The sequence below is a fragment of the Ursus maritimus genome, unplaced genomic scaffold (genome assembly GCF_017311325.1).
Source record: "Ursus maritimus isolate PB19 unplaced genomic scaffold, ASM1731132v1 scaffold_5, whole genome shotgun sequence".
Classification (NCBI taxonomy): Eukaryota; Metazoa; Chordata; class Mammalia; order Carnivora; family Ursidae; genus Ursus; species Ursus maritimus.
Genome location: NW_024426663.1, coordinates 60,883,107 through 60,903,123, shown reverse-complemented (window position 1 = coordinate 60,903,123; position 20,017 = coordinate 60,883,107). Strand labels below are relative to the sequence as shown.

General features: G+C 37.0%; 1 protein-coding gene across 1 annotated transcript in view; it reads right to left on the bottom strand.

Moving 5' to 3' along the window:
• MEIKIN (meiotic kinetochore factor) overlaps positions 1-20,017 on the bottom strand; it is a 93,018-nt gene that overhangs the window by 46,875 nt on the left and 26,126 nt on the right. Inside the window, exons 7-9 of the mRNA XM_040622706.1 lie at positions 18,274-18,313; positions 6,273-6,337; positions 1,918-1,988 (exon numbers count right to left, since the gene is read on the bottom strand). Coding sequence (XP_040478640.1) covers positions 1,918-1,988; positions 6,273-6,337; positions 18,274-18,313 — 176 coding nt within the window. The remainder of the gene's footprint in view (positions 1-1,917; positions 1,989-6,272; positions 6,338-18,273; positions 18,314-20,017) is intronic.

Genomic DNA, 20,017 nt, shown 5'->3' with positions numbered 1-20,017 from the left:
TTGTCCTCACCGAGCATCTAACAACTGATCAATCACGCCAGCACTGGTTTTCCCATCTTAGCACTGGTTGTCAGGGAGCTTTCTGTTCAAGCGTTCTTGCTCCAATAAGTCATGATTCTCTGTATCCACCTGTCTATCTTTCCAAGTATTAGTGCAGCACTTTGGCCTATGACCTTATTTATCTGATATATCTAAAAAGACTTGTTAATTTTTAACTTTCTTCAAGTTTTTTTTTTTAAAGATTCATTTATTTTAGAGAGAGAGAGAGTGTGAGCATGGGGGGTAGAGGCAGAGGGAGAGAGAGTCTCAAGCAGATTCCGCACAGAGCCCAGAGCCCAACACGGGGCCTGATCCCATGATCCCAACACCAAAGCTGAAACAAAAAGTCAGACACTCAACTGACTGCACCACCCAGGCACCCCTTTGTTCAGGTTTTTACTTGTTAGGCCAGAGTGGTGACTTCTAAGTTCCTTACGTTCTAGAGCAGAAACTGGAAGTCCTCCAATTTTGCAAAGTTCTTTATAATGCTGGGATTTCAAGCAACATTCAGGATTGTTAACCACTCCTCCTTTTAGCAGTAAATATTCTTGTCTCTTGGTTTCTATGATACCATATTCTGTTCATTTTCTTCCTTTTCTCTGTCTACGCTTTTCTACCTGACTATAGAGTATTCCAAGGAATGATCCTGGACCCTTTTCTCTTCCTCACTCTATAGAAACTCATTCTTTCTCAGGTGCTTTCATCTATTTCTATAAACTTAAAATTATCTAGAGCACTGTATACTTATCTTCTACTTTCCTAACCTGCAGATTTATAGCCAACGGTCCTTACAACATTTTCATTTTCACGTACCCTCAGACCTCCTGCCTCTCCTATCATGCTAAAGAGCACCTTTGTCGGGGCACCTGGGTAGCACAGCGGTTAAGCGTTTGCCTTCAGCTCAGGACGTGATCCCGGCGTTATGGGATCGAGCCCCACATCAGGCTCCTCTGCTATGAGCCTGCTTCTTCCTCTCCCACTCCCCCTGCTTGTGTTCCCTCTCTCGCTGGCTGTCTCTATCCTGTTGAATAAATAAATAAAATCTTTAAAAAAAAAAAGAGCACCTTTGTCCACCAAAGCTGCTTAGGACAGAAACCTAGAAGTCTCTTTTGACACCTCACTCCTTCATCTTCTACCTCCAATTCATGATCTCTACAGGGAAAATTATCTTGAATCCATGCATATTTCCCATCTCTCTTACAAAATATCCTCGTCAAGGCCACCACAATCTTGCATCTAAAGGATATGTAACTTCATACTAAGGAATCTTCCTACTGAGACTCTTGCCCTTTTCCAATTTTTTACCCAATGTTTACAATGACAGTAAAGTGTAGTGGAAAGAATACAGACTTAAGATCCAGAAAGACCTGCCACAAATTAATAACTAAACATCATTTTTCTTAGCTATAAAATAGGTGAAAACAAAGCAAAACAAACAAAAAACTCACCTCATAGGTATACTATAAGGAAAAGATATAATTTTTAAAAGTGCTTAGAATAATGCTTACCATTGAATAATCACTCAAAGTGTAGCTCCTGTCTCAAATTTCTCCCCAAAGACCTATAGATTCTAGGCCTAATGTACTCCTCAGCAGAAAATACTGCTCTGGCTACACAGCAAATGTTTTATTTTTACTTTAAATTAATGTTTAATAGACATCCAACTATCCAAAAGGAATTTGGAAAAACTGTAAACTTTAATTCTCTTTCATTAAACTTATATACATTCATATTACAGTAATGTAATCTAATTACCAAATTCAAAAACCGAAATTATTGACTTAAATAGCTGAAAAATAATTCCTATAAAACTATTAAGAATATGTCCTATATTAATGAAATTTATGATTTATGTAGTTTTTCTGCTTCAACACTTGCTTTTTTCTTTGTTTTTTCAGGGGCTGAAGGGTAAGTTTGCTCAGCAAGTAAAACTTCACAAGTTGCATTATCTGTAAAGAAAAAGATGCATCAATATTTTAATTATTTAACCTCTCACTAACTGTATGTACAGAAAGTAGAACTCAAATTTGGGGAAAAAAACACACCCTGATTTTAATGACTATGTCTTTGAAATAGTTCTAGAAGAAAAGCTTAATATATGTTGAATAACCTGACTTACTACAGATGGAGCTTTATTTGAAGAGCTCCATGTTTCATAGGAGTAAATAAGTTCTATGTAAAATATTTACTTTTCATTTAGTACAGAAGGTTGCATGTAATTAAATTTCTTCATTTATTATCCTTCCATTTCCACTCTCCTGTATTTTCAGTCTCTCCCTTTTTACTGCAAATTTTCTATTAGTATTTAAAATATAATCAGGACTCTTTGATTTTATCAAAAACTTTATCTGTACCCCATACTCCTTCCTGCTACTTCCTTTCTCTCCTCTTCTCCATGGGCATGTTTCTTCAAAGAGCTGTCCACATATACTCACATAACTTCCTCTCCTCCTGTTCACTTCCAAACCCACAGCAATCTAGCTTCAGGTCCCACCTTTATGAACAGAAACCTTTCCTGTCCTACCTTACTGGACATCAGTACAATAAACAAACATGAATATTTTCCCTCTGGCCCCTTTTATGGATCCTCTTCAGTCCTGACTCTTCCCTTTTTTTCACTCTCCAGGCTCAATTCAAGGCAACAAATATCTAGTCTGCTATGTGCCAATGTTACTGAGTATTGCACATTTGGCTTTTATTCTTAACACTAGTACCTTGCTTTAAGTCAATACAAGATTTCCCCTTGAATTATTTCAATAGCTTTTCAATTCAGCTTCCTCTGCAGTCCACTGCCCACCTAATGAACCTAAAACACAAGTTTAATATCATCTGCTTAAAACTCTTCCAAGGCTTTCCATTGTACTCAAGTTAAAACTCAAGCTTCTTAACTCGGCATATAAAATCCTGGTTTTTATGATCGCTGCCTGTATAATTCTATATTCCCAGCCTCACTGCAGAGGCTAAAAGGGTGCTAGATACAATACAGGATACCCACTTAAATTTGAATTTCAGATAAACAAATAATTTTTTAGTAGAAGTGTTTACTGTGTACTAGTACAAGCATGTACAATATTTATGACATAATTATATTAAAAATTATTTGCTGTTTATATGAATTCAAATTTAACTGAGCATTCTGTATCTTTATTTGCTAAATTTGGCAACCCTTGAGACTACTCACTCCACTCTTCTTCATCTCCTAAGGTAGAGGGAAGTAGTAGGTTTGAGAGTTTAGTAAGAGATGAAATTGGTACCAAGATTTGGTAATAGATGAAGCAAGGGAAGTAACAAAGAGGAAGGTGTCAAGGATGATCTCATGCTTCTGGTCTGCTAAGCTACATTTGCTAACTAAGATGGAGGACACTAGTAGAAGTCCAGGTTAGGTCTTGGTCGTGACAATTTTCAGTTCTCAATGTTCGCTTTTTTTAATGTCTTGGTAACTTATGTTACAGTTACTTCTAAATGTTGGAGTGTTCCATTTACATTCTTTTTGCATGTTTGTTTCCTCTTCCACTTCCTAGGTGAGCTCATCTAATCCTATGGCTTTAAAACATCTATATTCTTGACTCTAGATATTTATTTACAGCTCCAGTTTCTGCCCTAAACTCCAGGTTTCATGTCACAAACTGCTTTCATGACATCTCTATTTGAAGGCTAATAAGCCTCTCAATGTTTTAAAATTTTATTGAAGCACTCCACATACACAGTAATGGGCACAAATCTTAAATGTATATGTATTCACTGATATAGTTACCACCAAATCAAGATATAAAATATTTCCAACACCCCAGAAGTTTCCTATATGTTCTTTCCCAGTCAGGACTCTCTTTCCAAAGACTACCACTATTCTTACTTCTACTACCTAAAACACTCTTGCCTGTTCTTGAACTTCATATATACAGAATTACACAATACATACATGTTTGTGTCTGCATGAAACATTAAGTACATGAGTAGACAAATCAAATCTAATGTAGAAACCAAATTCTCTTAATCAGTCTCCCAACTTGCTCTGTCCTCTGATGCTCCCGTCTCAAGAAATGATACCATTATTCATTCACTTGCTTAAACCAACAATTTTAGACTCATCCTTATCTTCTACTTTTCTCTCTTATCCAACATCCAGCCTCATCAGAAAATTCTGCTTTAAAATATATTCTGAATCAGACCACTGCTCCCACTTTAGTTTCATACATCACTATCTGACCACCACAAAGGGTCTCTTTGCTTCCACTTGCCATCTTAGTCTATTCTCCACATGGTAGCCAGAGTGATAATTCAAAATACATATCTAATTATGTCATCCCTTTACTCTAAGATGTGTTTCTTGGAACATTAAGAATAAAATCCCTACTTCTTATGATGGCGTAGAAGACTCTACATTATACCATTTGATTATACCCTTAACACAATTGAAGTCATTCTTTTTTTTTTTTTTTTTTTACTCATTTTCCTCCAGTCGTTCTAACCTCTTTCCTATTCTTCAAACATGCAAAGCTCATTCCCATCTCCTGGCCTTTTCTCTTGCTCCCTTTGCTAAGCATGCTCTGTCACAGGTTTTCATATGACCCACTCCTGCACTTCATTCAAGCTCTGTACAAATGTAATCTCCTCAGAAAGGCCTATCCTATTACCTTATCTAAAATAGCATCCGTAGTCACACTCTGTTTTTATCTGCTTTATTTTCTTTCGATACTCTCATTCCTGACATTGTTGTATATTTACTTGTTTAACTGTTTATTATCTTTCTTCCTCTACTATAACATAGCTCTGTTAGGGCAAGGACTCTGTCATGTTCCCCAGCAACTAAAATACTTCGTGTTACACTGTAGGTGATTAATAAATATTTGTTGAATGAATGGAATTATTGAATGGTGTGATGAGGTGTCTCTGAAATATCTAAGGGAGATGTTTAGAAGGCACCTGCATATAAGGGTCCTAGCCTCAGAGAAGAGTCTTTAATGAGAGAAAACTTGGAAACCCTACTTTTTATAGGATACCTATACATATCAGGGGGTAAATTTTTAAAAGATTAAAATATAAGAACTAGCCTTGAAGAACTCCCACATTTAATCACTAATAGTGGTAGATAAGTTAGCAAAGGAGCAGGAGTTACCTGAGAAATAATTTCTTGTTTGTCTCCATGATAAGACTATTTTCTAACATTGAGTAAAAAACATGACATACAATTGGAACAAAGATGGATTTGTTGAATTAAGGAAGTAAAAAATACCTCTTGAGCAAGATGTGATTTAATTTTAAATTTCAAGTCAATCAACCACATAAAAGTAAGAATACAAAAGCATACATAATTCCAGAATCACTATTCTCCCTTACTACCAGGCCTTATAAAAAACATTTTCTACAGCCAAAGCAAAACTTTTCATTGGGCAAGACCTAAGTAAAATCATGATTGTTTTTGGTACTCTTACCAATTTCCCTTTCATAATCTCTTTTCTCTTGTTCATAAATGCCCTTACTCTTGTATCTATAAAACAAATCCCCCTGCTAATGTTCACCCCCCAGGGTATTAGATGCTAACCACTCCTTTAAAAGATGTGTGCTTTTCCAAGTTTCGTTTTTATCACTTGATTAATTTCCCTCAGAACAGCAACTATGTTAATTATTTTTATACCCATAACTCCTAACATAAAACCTGGCATGTAGAAAATACTCATTAAGAGCATTTCTTAAAGTGAAGATTATGTAAAAAACCAGCCATTCTTCAAGTTTACCCAAAAACAGATGCTATAAAACTTGATTTAGGAAATAAAAATAGCAATCTGAGATATAGCATGTAATAATAAGGTTGGAAATGTTCAGCTAAGTTTATCCTAATAATAAACTAAATCATAGAGTGTCTATAATGCAAGATACTATGCTGATTTTTATTTTCAATCATCATACATAATTCCAATATATCTGTTTATTGATTATCTTCTGTTCCTATGACTAAAACTTAGGAGGCAAGGACTTTATATCACTCCTCACTGGTATATATAGCAATGCCTAATACAGAGTACATACTCAGTAAATGCTTATGAAATGAATGAATTAATTATAGGGATAGTTAAGATTCACAGTGTAACTTCACATATCTTCATTTCTTAAAATACAACCAAACTAAAAAGCACTCAGTTTCCTTGGCTACCAATTTTCTCAAAATATGCTGCACTGTCACAAAAATAAAGAAATACAGAATTATGAAAATGATTAGTTTCACTATTTATTACCTGATTCTGAATGTGAAGTGCTCTTTGGTTTTGGAGAAATGTTTTGGTCTACTAATGCCGTCACTCTATAATAAGAACAAATTAATGGTTATTCTCGTAATCTTTCAGTTAACTCTTGAGAACCCTCAAATAATACTTAAAATAATAACATTTATATTTACATCAAATACCCTGTAGAAAAAATATAACTGGTTTAAAAAATGTTCCCATATATATGAACAAATAGTTTAATAATAAAAGGCAATATATTTATACATTTTTCAGTGTGAGACAATACATATAGAGGACAAGGTATAGTGTTTAGAATCAGACAGACCTGGGTTTAAAGCCCAGTTCTGCTACTCACACTTGAGTGGCCTTGGAAAAGTTACTTAACCTGTCTTGATTCTTGGTTCCCTCATTTATACAAAAAGAATGGCAATCTTTTTCCCTAGGGTTCTTGTGGTAATGATCTCAAGTAACATGAGAAATAATATTTTCTAAGAATTAAATCCTTTTTTCTCTCTTTTTTTTAAAGATTTTATTTATTTATTTATTTGTTTGTTTGTTTATTTACTTATTTGAGAGAGAGAGAGCTTGAACACAAGTGGCAGGGAGGGGCAGAGGAAGAGGTGAGCAGACTCCCTGCTGAGCAGGGAGCCCAACACGTGGCTCAGTCCCAGGACACTGGGATCATGACCTGACCTTAACTGTTTAACCTACTGAGTCACCCAGGCACCCCTATCCTTTTCTCTTTTACAAATGACACCACCCTCAATTCTACTGAAATGCATATGAGAGGATTACAAGAGGAACACCAAAGGATCAAAGCTCAGGCTTTGACCACCAAAATGGGAGTGCTGCATCCCTAGCAAGACAATGGAGTTGAAAACCAAACGTGAGATGATGATTTTCTAAATTCCCATTGCTGGTTTATTGAACAACTGAATTCAGTAGGCAAAAAAAAAACAATTTTAGGCAAGGGAAACAAAGGCAAAAAACGAACTATCGGGAATTCATCAAGATAAAAAGTTTTTGCACAGCAAGGGAAACAGTTGACAAAACCAAAAGACAACTGACCGAATCGGAGAAGATATTTGCAAATGACATATCAGATAAAGGGCTAGTATCCAAAATCTATAAAGACTTTATCAAACTCAACACCCAAAGAACAAATAATCCAATCAAGAAATGGGCAGAGGACATGAACAGACATTTCTCCAAAGAAGACATCCGAATGGCCAACAGACACATGAAAAAATGCTCCACATCACTTGGCATCAGGGAAATACAAATCAAAACCACAGTGAGATACCACCTCGCACCAGTTAGAATAGCTAAAATTAACATGTCAAGAAATGACAGATATTGGTGAGGATGCAGAGAAAGGGGAACCCTTCTACAGTGTTGGTGGGAACGCAAGCTGGTGCAGCCACTCTGGAAAACAGTATGGAAGTTCCTCAAAAAGTTGAAAATAGAGCTACCCTATAACCTAGCAATTGCACTACTGGGTATTTACCCTAAAGATACTAATGTAATGATCTGAAGGGGCACCTGCACCCCAATGTTTATAGTAGCAATGTCCACAATAGCCAAACTATGGAAAGAACCCAGATGTCCATCAACAGATGAATAGATAAAGAAGATGTGGTGTGTATACACACACACACACACACACACACACACACACACACTAGAGTATTACGCAACCATCAAAAATGAAATCTTGCCATTTGCAAAGATGTGGATGGAACTAGAGTGTATTGTGCTAAGCGAAATAAGTTAATCAGAGAAAGGCAATTATCGTATGATCTCACTGATATGTGGAATTTAAAAAACAAGGCAGAGGATCATAGGGGAAGAGAGGGAAAAAATGAAACAAGATGAAACCAGAGAGGGAGACAAACCATAAGAGACTCTTAATCATAGAAACAAACTGAGGGTTGCTGGAGGGGAGGGGAAGGGAGTGGAGGGATGGAGTACCTGAGTGATGGACACTGGGGAGGGTATGTGTTGTAATGAGTAGTGTGTATTATATAAGACTGACGAATCACAGACCTGTACTCCTGAAACCAATAATACATTATGTTAATTTAAAAAAGAGAAAATAACGAAGAAGAGAAAAAAAACAATGTTATTCTATCCTATTTCCTCTTTAATTAATCCTGTCAAAAATAGTACTTTCTTGCCCCTGGACGAACTTTCAGGTGTAGTCCATTGTTTTTGTGGTGTTCTCTTGTACAAAACAGTCATTTTGGGGTAATAAAAAGCCCAGTGTAATATCACAACACCAAACTCTTATTTTTTTTTTAAAGATTTTATTTATTTATTTGACACAGAGAGAGACAGCCAGCGAGAGAGGGAACATAAGCAGGGGGAGTGGGAGAGGAAGAAGCAGGCTCCCAGCAGAGGAGCCTGATGTGGGGCTCGATCCCAGGACCCCAGGATCACGCCCTGAGCTGAAGGCAGATGCTTAACGACTGAGCCACCCAGACGCCCCCCAAATTCTTATTATCTGATTTATATTTCTTCCTTTTCCCAACTTAGGACAGAATTAGACTGAAAACCTGCACTGAGGAAATCAACCATGGTTGGTTTCTTCTATATTTCTTGTTCTTTTAAAAATCCCCCGTTTGGTAGCTACTCTTTGGGGTCCTCTGGCATTGAAGTAGGTGGAAGGAGTTGTAGAAAGGGACAGAAAGGTCTTTCTTGACTTTGATTGACACTATTTATAACATGCCATTGATATCCTCTGGGTCTGACAGACAACCAAATGCTGACTCTTTCAAACCTGAAGTATTTTTGAAGGATTCAGTGATAAGATTTCCCTACACTTGGGGCTCTCTCACTTGCTGCTATTTATGATCTCCTCCACTTTTGCATTTGATGATAGAACTTTCAGCCGCTTTCAATTGAGTTTACCTTGTCCTTTTCAGGAAGTCGTACTGGGCATGATCCTTTCCAAGATGATCCATAACTGACCCTCTTCTGTGGAATGTTTATCTGACCTATAGGCATTATGCACAAATCTTTGTTGTGCCCAACTCTGAAAGTGCATCTAGCTTCCTCTTTATCCTGCCATTCCAAGGCATCTAACAGACTGCTAACAGACCCTCTTGCCTTTAGACTTTTCAGGGGTGAGTCAGAAACCAAGTTCTAGGGGACATATGAAAAGAGAACTTTTCAAATGGTTCTCTCAGAGCTTCTTCTCTTTTGTTGAGGTGAAGGAATAAGCCTACCCCTCTCCTTGCATATAACACCAATAACTCTTATCAGAGACATATGTTTTTGGTGATTTCATCCCTTCAGCGCACTCTTAGCTTTTTCTCAAATAGTTTGGGGATTGCTGATGGGCAAATGCATGAAGAATTGGGTTTTGACCCCACCTTCTACAAATTGTACATAGATAAATCTACACTGATGGAAATGGGGTAACTGTCATTTTATTTTGTTTTCATCTATTGAGGTTACTGTTCAAACTTTAAGACTACCTGAAAGCCACATTTAATATTCTGCTACATTCCTCAAGTTCCTTTTAACATACATAGATGAAACCGCAGAGTTTTACTTTTAGCTACAGAATGTAGAAAAAATTCAGGATGTGATCAGAGATAGATTCCTGCTCCATGCCTTCCAGCCTAGAGGATTACTGCTAAGAAAAAGGGTTTCTTCTTTGCCAATTTGGATACCTTTTATCCCTTTTTTGTTGTCTGATTGCTGTTGCAAGGACTTCTAGCACTATGTTGACTAATAATGGCGAGAGTGGGCATCCTTGTCGTGTTCCTGATCTTAAGGGAAAGGCTTCCAGTTTGTCCCCATTGAGAATGATATTCGCTGTAGGCTTTTCATAGATGGTTTTTATGAAATTGAAGAATGTACCCTCTATCCCTACACTCTGAAGGGTTTTAATCAGGAAAGGATGCTGTATTTTGTCAAACGCTTTTTCTGCATCAATTGAGAGGATCATATGGTTCTTGACTCTTTTCTTGTTGATATGATCTATCACACTGATCGATTTGCGAATGTTGAACCACTCTTGCACTCCAGGGATGAATCCCACTTGGTCACTATGGATAATCCTTTTAATGTACTGTTGGATCCTATTAGCTAGGATCTTGTTGAGAATTTTGGTGTCCATATTCATCATGGATATCGGTCTGTAATTCTCCTTTTTGATGGGGTCTTTGCCTGGTTTGGGGATCAAGGTAATACTGGCCTCATAGAATGAGTTTGGTAGTTTTCCTTCTGTTTCTATTTTTTGAAACAGCTTCAGGAGAATAGGTATTATTTCTTCTTTGAATGTTTGGTAGAATTCCCCGGGGAATCCGTCAGGCCCTGAACTCTTGTTTTTTGGGAGGTTTTTGATCACTACTTCAATCTCTTCATAATTAATCAGATGACTGGATTAAGAAGATGTGGTCCATATATACAATGGAATATTACTCAGCCATCAAAAAGAACAATTTCTCAACATTTGCTGCAACATGGACAGGACTGGAGGAGATAATGTTAAGCGAAATAAGTCAAGCAGAGAAAGACAATTATCATATGGTTTCATTCATTTATGGAACATAAGAAGTAGGAAGATCGGTAGGAGAAGAAAGGGAAGAAGAAAGGGGGGGTAAACAGAAGGGGGAATGAACCATGACAGACTATGGACTCTGAGAAACAAACTGAGGGCTTCAGAGGGGAGAGGGGTGGGGGAATGGGATAGGCTGGTATGGGTATTAAGGAGGGCATGTATTGCATGGTTCAATGGGTGTTATACACAAGTAATGAATCATGGAACTTTACATCAAAAACTAGGGATGTACTGTATGGTGACTAACAAAATATAATAAAAAAATATTATTTAAAAAAAAAAGAAAAAGGGGACAGAGCCTTGGGAAATAAGCAGTTTGACAGTGGGAACTGACTTCTCTCCATCAAGCCCTAAATCTGGAGGTGGGAGTACTAAGTATGAATATGACATTAGAAGAGAAAGCCAAAAGCAGAAGGGGCATGTGCCAAACTCACTCTAGGTGGAGACAACCACAAGGGGTAGAAGCTCAATATCAAACTATTCAGTCAGAGAAGAGACCTCAGTTAGCCCTCCTTGAGAGTCCCTTAATTCCTGTAGATTGTGAATGAGTTCCCAAGGTTCCAAATACCAAGGGCAATGCAGAAGGTGTTCAATTTAGAACCAAAATACCTGACATAGGGCTGCTGTGGCTGGTGACTCTACCGCAAACGTTGCAGAAAGGCAATCAAGTCAAAATCTGGATGGAGGACTTCAATGACACTCAAGGAGTTTTGGGTAGCAACAAAAGCTAAGGTAAGAAAATTATCAGCAATAGAAGATCTCAGACCCTAAATAAGGCTGTAAGTTCACCAAAGACTTTATCAGCAGAGTCCAGCCCAGGTATAGAACCAGTCTTAAAACCTGCAGCATAAATTAGTATAAGTCCGGAGACAACTTGTGGATCCCAGACAACCTCAAAGCCCCAGCTTTACCCCTCCCCCAGCTCTGCTTGCTCCTATGTCTATACACCTATATTTAGGGTGACCATTTATCCAAACTGGCACCTTCCTGAGAGTAAAAGGGAGTTCTACTAAAATTTATGTCAAAACAATAGACACATACTAAGACTGTCCCAAGCAAACCAAGAAGTGTGATAATCTACTTTTATGCCATCCTTAGGAATATGGAATGGGGAGAAAAATCTGTAAGTTTCAGCATTCACCCAAAAGAGACTTTTAACTGGAAGTAAATGGATGGCATTAATAAGTTTAACTCATCATTTCCCAGCTAAATAGGAGAGAAAGGGGAGGAGAGCCTATGAGAAGCTGAAGTCAGTTAATTTTAAAAATAAGACATCGGCCACAGCAACCTTTCTCATGACACATCTCCAAAGGCAAGAGAAACAAAAGAAAAAATGAACTTGTGGGACTTCATCAAGATAAAAAGCTTCAAGGAAACAGTCAAAAAAACTAAGAGGCAGCCCACGGAATGGGAGAAGATATTTGCAAATGATACTACAGATAAAAGACTGGTATCCAAGATCTACAAAGAACTTCTCAAACTCAATACATGAGAAACAAATAAACAAATCAAAAAATGGGCAGAAGATATGAACAGACACTTTTCCAAAGAAGACATACAAATGGCTAACAGACACATGAAAAATGTTCAAAATCATTAGCCATCAGGGAAAATCAAATCAAAACCACACTAAGATACCACCTTAGGCCAGTCAGAATGGCAAAAATTGACAAGGCAAGAAACAACAATTGTTGGAAAGGATGTGGAGAAAGGGGATCCCTCCTACATTGCTGGTGGGAATGCAAGTTGGTACAGCCACTCTGGAAAACAGTGTGGAGGTCCCTTAAAAAGTTAAAAATTTAGCTACCCTATGACCCAGCCATTGCACTACTGGGTATTTACCCCAAAGATACAGACGTAGTGAAGAGAAGGGCCATATGCACCCCAATGTTCATAACAGCATTGTCCACAATAGCTAAATCATGGAAGGAGCCGAGATGCCCTTCAACAGATGACTGGATTAAGAAGATGTGGTCCATATATACAATGGAATATTACTCAGCCATCAAAAAGAACGATTTCTCAACATTTGCTGCAACATGACGGACTGGAGGAGATAATGCTAAGCAAAATAAGTCAAGCAGAGAAAGACAATTATCATATGGTTTCTCTCATCTATGGAACATAAGAACTAGGAAGATTGGTAGGAGAAGAAAGGGATAAAGAAAGGGGGGGTAATCAGAAGGGGGAATGAAGCATGAGAGACTATGGACTCTGAGAAACAAACTGAGGGCTTCAGAGGGGGTGGGGAATGGGATAGGCTGGTGATGGGTAGTAAGGAGGGCACGTATTGCATGGTGCACTGGGTGTTATACGCAACTAATGAATCATCGAACTTCAGATCAAAAAAATAAAAATTTAAATTAAAAACTAAAAAATAAATAAATAAAACTAATATAACGTAAATAAATAAATAAATAAATAAATAAATAAATAAATAAATAAATTCCACGTGAAACTAATATTATACTCCATGTTCACTAACTGGAATTTAAATAAAACCTTTAAGGGCGCCTGGATGGCTCAGTCCGTTAAGCTTCCTACTCTTGATTTTGGTCATGATCTCAGGGTCCTGGGATTGAGCCCCACGTCAGGCTCCCTGTTTAGAGGGAAGTCCCCTTGTCTCCCTCTCCCTCTACTCCTCCCCTTGCCGTGATACTAATATTATACTCCATGTTCACTAACTGGAATTTAAATAAAACCTTTAAGGGCGCCTGGATGGCTCAGTCCGTTAAGCTTCCTACTCTTGATTTTGGTCATGATCTCAGGGTCCTGGGATTGAGCCCCACGTCAGGCTCCCTGTTTAGAGGGAAGTCCCCTTGTCTCCCTCTCCCTCTACTCCTCCCCTTGCTTGAGCTCTCTCTCTCTTAAGTAAATAAATCTTTAAAAATAAATACATACATACATACTTTAAAAGAAAGAAAGAAAGAAAGAAAGAAAGAAAGAAAGAAAGAAAGAAAGAAAGAAAGAAAGAAAGGAAGAAAGCTGTATTTTCTCTGCATATCCAAGTGGTACATTTTATTTTTTAAAGATAGCAGGGAGATCGGTAGGAGAAGGAAGGGAAGAATGAAGGGGGGGGGGTAAAGAGAAGGGTGAATGAACCACGAGAGACTATGGACTCTGGAAAACAAACTGAGGGTTTCAGAGGGGAGGGGGTGGGGGATTGGGCTAGGCTGATGATGGGTATTAAGGAGGGCACGTATTGCATGGTGCACTGGGTGTTATACACAAACAATGAATCATGGAACACTACATCAAAAACTAAGGATGTGCTGTACGGTGATCATCATATAATAAAAAATTTTAAAAAATAAAGATAGGGCAACATTTAAGTGGGACAGAAAATAAGATCAGATACACATAATCAAGCACTGTATTACATTTACTCCATGCAATATATAGGCAACGCTCATTGAACTGGGTACACACGTATCTTTCAGCAATATAAACAAAACCACCTTTCTTTATTAGGTACTATGTTAAAGTTATAGGATTTTAACTTCATGAATGCATACTTAATTAAAGAGAATGCCAAAATATATAATAGTTGTAATGATGTACTATACAGTGGCTATCTGAACATAATAAAAATAAATAAATAAATACTAAAAAGATCTAATAGTTAACAGGTGTTCAAAAATGGTATCATTACTATCCACACATCTCTCTTTCCTTCCTAAGAATATATTCCATTGCAAATTGTGAAAGGGGTTTAAAAATCATAAATCATCATTTCTCTCTGGTGACATTAATAATTTATCTTCAGAATTTTTACTGTTGCTCACCTTCAATTTGTAAAAAACACAAAATCAATTAAGCACAACAAAATGAAGTACAAAAAAACGAAGTATGCCTGTAAAAGATTCCCTTTTCTTCAGAAATTTTTTACCACTTAGATACAAGCATATTTGCAAGGAGCCTTTCACAATAATGCTATTTTCTCACTCTACACAACTTCCTAGAGTGACATCTATCCCTTCAGCCCAGAATCTTTCCCTCGCTAACTAGGCTGGAATATACAACTACTTGCCTGATATCCACTTCAAAGTGTTTTAGGTATTTCAGTGTTTTCCAAACTAAAATTATCTGTCACCCCAACTCACTCTTGCTTTTCTATTTGTGTTCCTTCTTCCAACAAGTTAGTCATCATTTATCCAAGTTGGTCTCCACTTTCCTCCCTTAACCAACCAAACATTAAAAATTATTGATTATCCCTTCTGAATTGTTCTGAAATTTTCCCTTTTTGCTGTCCTTGCCAATAAAGTTCAGGTCCTAATTACACCTCACTTGAAATGCTACAATAGACATTCCTTCAATCTAATCACTCTTTCTTTTTTTTTTTTTTCAATGTTTTAATGATTTTTTATTATATTATGTTAGTCACCATACAGTACATCCCCGGTTTCCGATGTAAGGCTCGATGATTCATTAGTTGTGTATAACACCCAGTGCACCATGCAATACGTGCCCTCCTTACTACCCATCACCGGTCTATCCCATTCCCCCACCCCCCTCCCCTCTGAAGTCCTCAGTTTGTTTCTCATAGTCCATAGTAATCACTCTTTCTAATCCATCTTTTTTTGTTGTTGTTGCAAAAGTGATTATTCTAAGACAGAAATATTATCATGCATCTGTCTGTGAAGGGGTGGAATAAGCAAGAATTTTGGTCAGGTAACGTAAAAGTTCTACAAAGATCTACACTCAAAAGTATAGCAATCCTCATCCCCTCAAACTCATCAGCAGAGAATACCTAAACCATAAATCCCCACCAAGGAAGATAACATTGTATCATCTACTATTTAATTTTGATTAAAAAATCAACTTATAAGACAGTAAGAGTTGTACATGATTATTTGACAGACATAAAATCTATCGAATAGCTATAGACTTTTCCCTGTATCTCAAAACCTGAGAGCCAAAATATGGTTTGATTAAATCATCTGACTCAACTCTTACAGCTTATTTATTTTGGGGCTATTATCTTTCCTACCTGTATTTTCTATTAAAAATTATATTTCCTTGGTTTCCTTAGTTTTAATTTTTTTTTACAGTTTTATTGGTGTAATTCACATATCACATAATTCACCCAGTTAGAGTGTATATTCAACGGTCTTTAATATATTCAGAGAGTTGTGCAACTGTCATCACAATTAATTTTAGAACATTTTCATCACCCCAAAAAGAAACCCTGTACCCATGAATCAGTCAGTCCCTATTTCTTCCCAAACCCCCTAGTCTTAAGCAATCACTAATCTGCTTTCTGTCTATACAGATTTGTCTATTCTGGATACCTCATATGAATGTAACCATAAAATATGTGATCTTATATGACTGGCTTCTTTCACTTAGATTATGTCCAGGGTTCATCCATGTTGTAGCATATATCAGAATTTCATTTTTTATTATTGAATAATATTCCATATGGATATACCATATTTTATTTGTCCATTCATTAGCAGATAGACATGTGGACTGTTCCTACTTTTTTGGCTATTATGAATAAAGTTTCTGTGAACATTCGTGCACAAATTTTTGTGTGAACAGGTGTTTCCATTTTTCTCAGGTATGCACAACTAGGAGAGGATTGCTGGATCACATGTAACATTTTGAGGGACTTCCAAACTATTTTCCAAAGCATCTTTACCATTTTAAATTTCCACCAGCAATGTAAGAGAGTTCCAATTTTTCTATATTCAACATAATAGTTGTTATCAGTATTTTTAATTATAGCCATCCTACTGGTTATGAAGGGATTCTCATTCAAGTTGACTTGCATTTCCCTAATGGATAATGATACCGAGCATCTTTTCATGTGCTTATCGGCCATTTATATATCTTCTATCGAGAAATGCTTGTTTGGATCCTTTGCTCATTTTTTTTTTTTTAAAGATTTTGTTTATTTATTCGACAGAGATAGAGACAGCCAGCGAGAGAGGGAACACAAGCAGGGGGAGTGGGAGAGGAAGAAGCAGGTTCATAGCGGAGGAGCCTGATGTGGGGCTCGATCCCATAATGCCGGGATCACGCCCTGAGCCGAAGGCAGACGCTTAACCGCTGTGCCACCCAGGCGCCCCTCCTTTGCTCATTTTTAAATTGAGTTATTTTTTCCTTTTATCGTGAGTTGTTAAGAATTCTTTATATATTCCAGATACAAGTCCCTTATCAGATATATAACTTGCAATTATTTTATCCCAATCTATGGATTGTCTTTTCATTTTATGATGTCTCCTGACTTTGTTTTTAAACTTGTATGAATTTTTTGCAAATTCCTTCAAACTTTGAATATTAAAATGTTTAATATTTTTGTTATATTTTACAATCCTACTGAAAATCTTTCAGAGAATCCCATCACATTCAAGAGAAAATAGAAATCCCGGTCCTTAAGGCCATTCATGATCCAGACTATTACCACCTCCTTCAATTTAGATACTGTCTCTCTCACATATGACTTACCCCTCAGTCTATATGCCCTAAACCAAATTCTTGATTTTTGCCCAGCAATGTTTTTCCTCAGTCTCTCCCATTTTAATAAATGGCAACACCATCCTTCTAGTTGGTCAAGCCAAAACCATGGAGTCAGTCTTGATTACTTTAATATTCTACCATTCAGTCCATCAATGAATAACAGTCCCTCCTGTTAGTTCAGCTTTCAAAATATATGCAAAATCTGACCTCTCTACCTTTACCTTTACTCTTATTACTCTTAGTAATAACTCTTGCTTAGATTACGACAATAGTCTCCTAACTATAATCTCCCTAATTCCTTGTCTTTTCATAATCTATTCTCAACACAGTAGCCAGGGTGATTCTTTTAAAAGCTAAGTTATATCATGTCACCCTTCTAAACCTTTCAAAGGCTTTCCAATCCACTCATATTCACCTACAATGTCTTATGTGATATGGCCTCTGCTTCTTCTTTCACTTCCTCTCCCTTCTCCTCCTCCCACACTCCACTCCTGGAACCCAGGCCTTCTTGCTTCGGTGCCTTGTTCCAACTATTCCCTCCACCTGGAATACCCTTCTCTCCTGTGAGGCACACATCTTGCTCTGTCTCCTTCTTTAGGTCTCTGCTCAAATTCCAGTTTCAACTTCTCTGATGATACTACTTAAAACAGTGAACCTCCATTCCAATACTCTCTCACCCCCACCTTACTTTTTCTCTATAGCATTCATTACCACATAAAACAGTATAAATTTACTCACTTTATTGTCCACCTCTTCCAACTAGAATGTGGACTTGATGAAGAAAAAAATTTTATGTTTAATCAATTTCATTCATTACAATATATCTCTAGCGATTAGCATACTTTTGGCACATAATGATTCCTCAACCAACCACGAATAAATGAATACCTGGATTTGTGGGCTAACAATCATTCTAGCTCCATAAATATTAGAACACAGGGTTCAAAAGCACAACTTTAAAATGTTAGTTCTTACATTTCTCTATGGCATTTCTGGTAGTCTTCTGAAGACATACCTAGGAAAGGAAAAAAACCAACCTATTAGAAATATAATTCAAACAGAGACCACAGGCCAAAATTAGGTAAAAAGAAATATTCTCTCTAAAATATATGGTGATAGTACAGTTTATTTTTGTAATTTTATTGTTTTATATTGTTTTTATGTCTGCCACTTAAATTAGGTAGAAGCATTTTCAAAATACCGAAATAAACAAATTTGTTGGGAAATTTTATGAGATGCAGGAATCTATCAGCCTATATTTGGATACTTATAATTACTGAAAAAGTCCTCTCCAATATTTTATCCTACTTGATTCTTACAACAGTCCTGTGAGGCAAATATAACAATTTACTATTCCTGTGCTGCATATACGAAAAGAATTACTGGTCAAGTTATAAAACTAACAGTTGCATACCTGGAACTTAAACTCAGATCTCATGGTTTTTAATCCAGTACCAAGTATATAGATATGCACATTAGTACACTGATTCGCCAAGAAAATACCTACCAGTCAACATTTTGCTGTCCAGGTCCACTATGATATTACTTAGGAACATAAAGAACTGTGGGAATAGTCTTCTGAAGAACTTGTGATTCTACTCACCTGCAGAATTCTGCTTACGTTTAATTAGAATTTTACAGTTAAGTAAAAGTGAAGTGAATGGTGCCTAGTAATCACTGAGAAGCATTTCCCTGAAATGGAGGTTCCCAAAATACAAAAGGCTACAGTGAACTACTCACTGCTTTTGCTGATAATACTCTCTTGCTTTTCCTTCTGATGATCTAGACATGGCCTGTGACTCAATATAACGGGAGTCCTGCATCTCCCTGCCCAAAGTGACTGTTCAAGGATAGGCATATGAAATAATTTAAGCCAATATGTAACACCAGGGCTTTTATTCAAATCATTGGGAAAGAGAAGCACTTTGTTCACTGGATTTGAAGCTGTAAGTATATAACCCTGGACCTAAAAAGAGTTGCTATATGAAAGGAGCTTAGCTGAGAGTTTAACTGGCACAGAGGGACTGTGAGCTGGCAGATGGAAAGGAACTAGTTCCTAATGATGTCGTTTGAAATCCTGGACCAAGTTGTATTTGCATATCATTTACTACTGGATTTTTCAGGTACATGTGGTAATAACTTCCTTTTTTAACCTAATAAAGTTTGAGGTAGGATTTCTTTTTCTTTTTCTCTTTTTTGTCACCTGCAGTGGGCAAAGAGCCTAACTGAAACACTTACTAAAGAGATAGGCTGCTTCTTTGGGCAGTTTATATCAGCAAAGGAGTTGCCAAACTAAACATAACACAGAAGACAAGGTTTTTTTGAACTGTTAGAAATACTGTCATCCAGACTGCTATCAACTCTCCCTTAAGGGACCCCATAATCAATGCTTAATTCTTTGGTATTACTTATCCCTGCTTTTTGGCAGGCTCTGATAGGTGAGCTGACAACATCCATTCCCATTCCCCCTCTCCATTTTTTTCCATTTTCCCTTGCTTTATATCAATACAGAGACTAGGAGAGTGAAATACTTGGTGTGTTTTTTAAAATAAACTTTATTAAAGAAGCCGCCCAAGTAGTCAATAGGTATATGACTCAGTCCTGGCCAATAGATCTAAATAGAAGTCTTCTGGAGAATTTCTTAGAAAGCTTTTGCTCTTCTGATAAAGAGATGTATATGGCTAGTACTGCCTTTTCTCATTCTTTTCCCTGGAACACT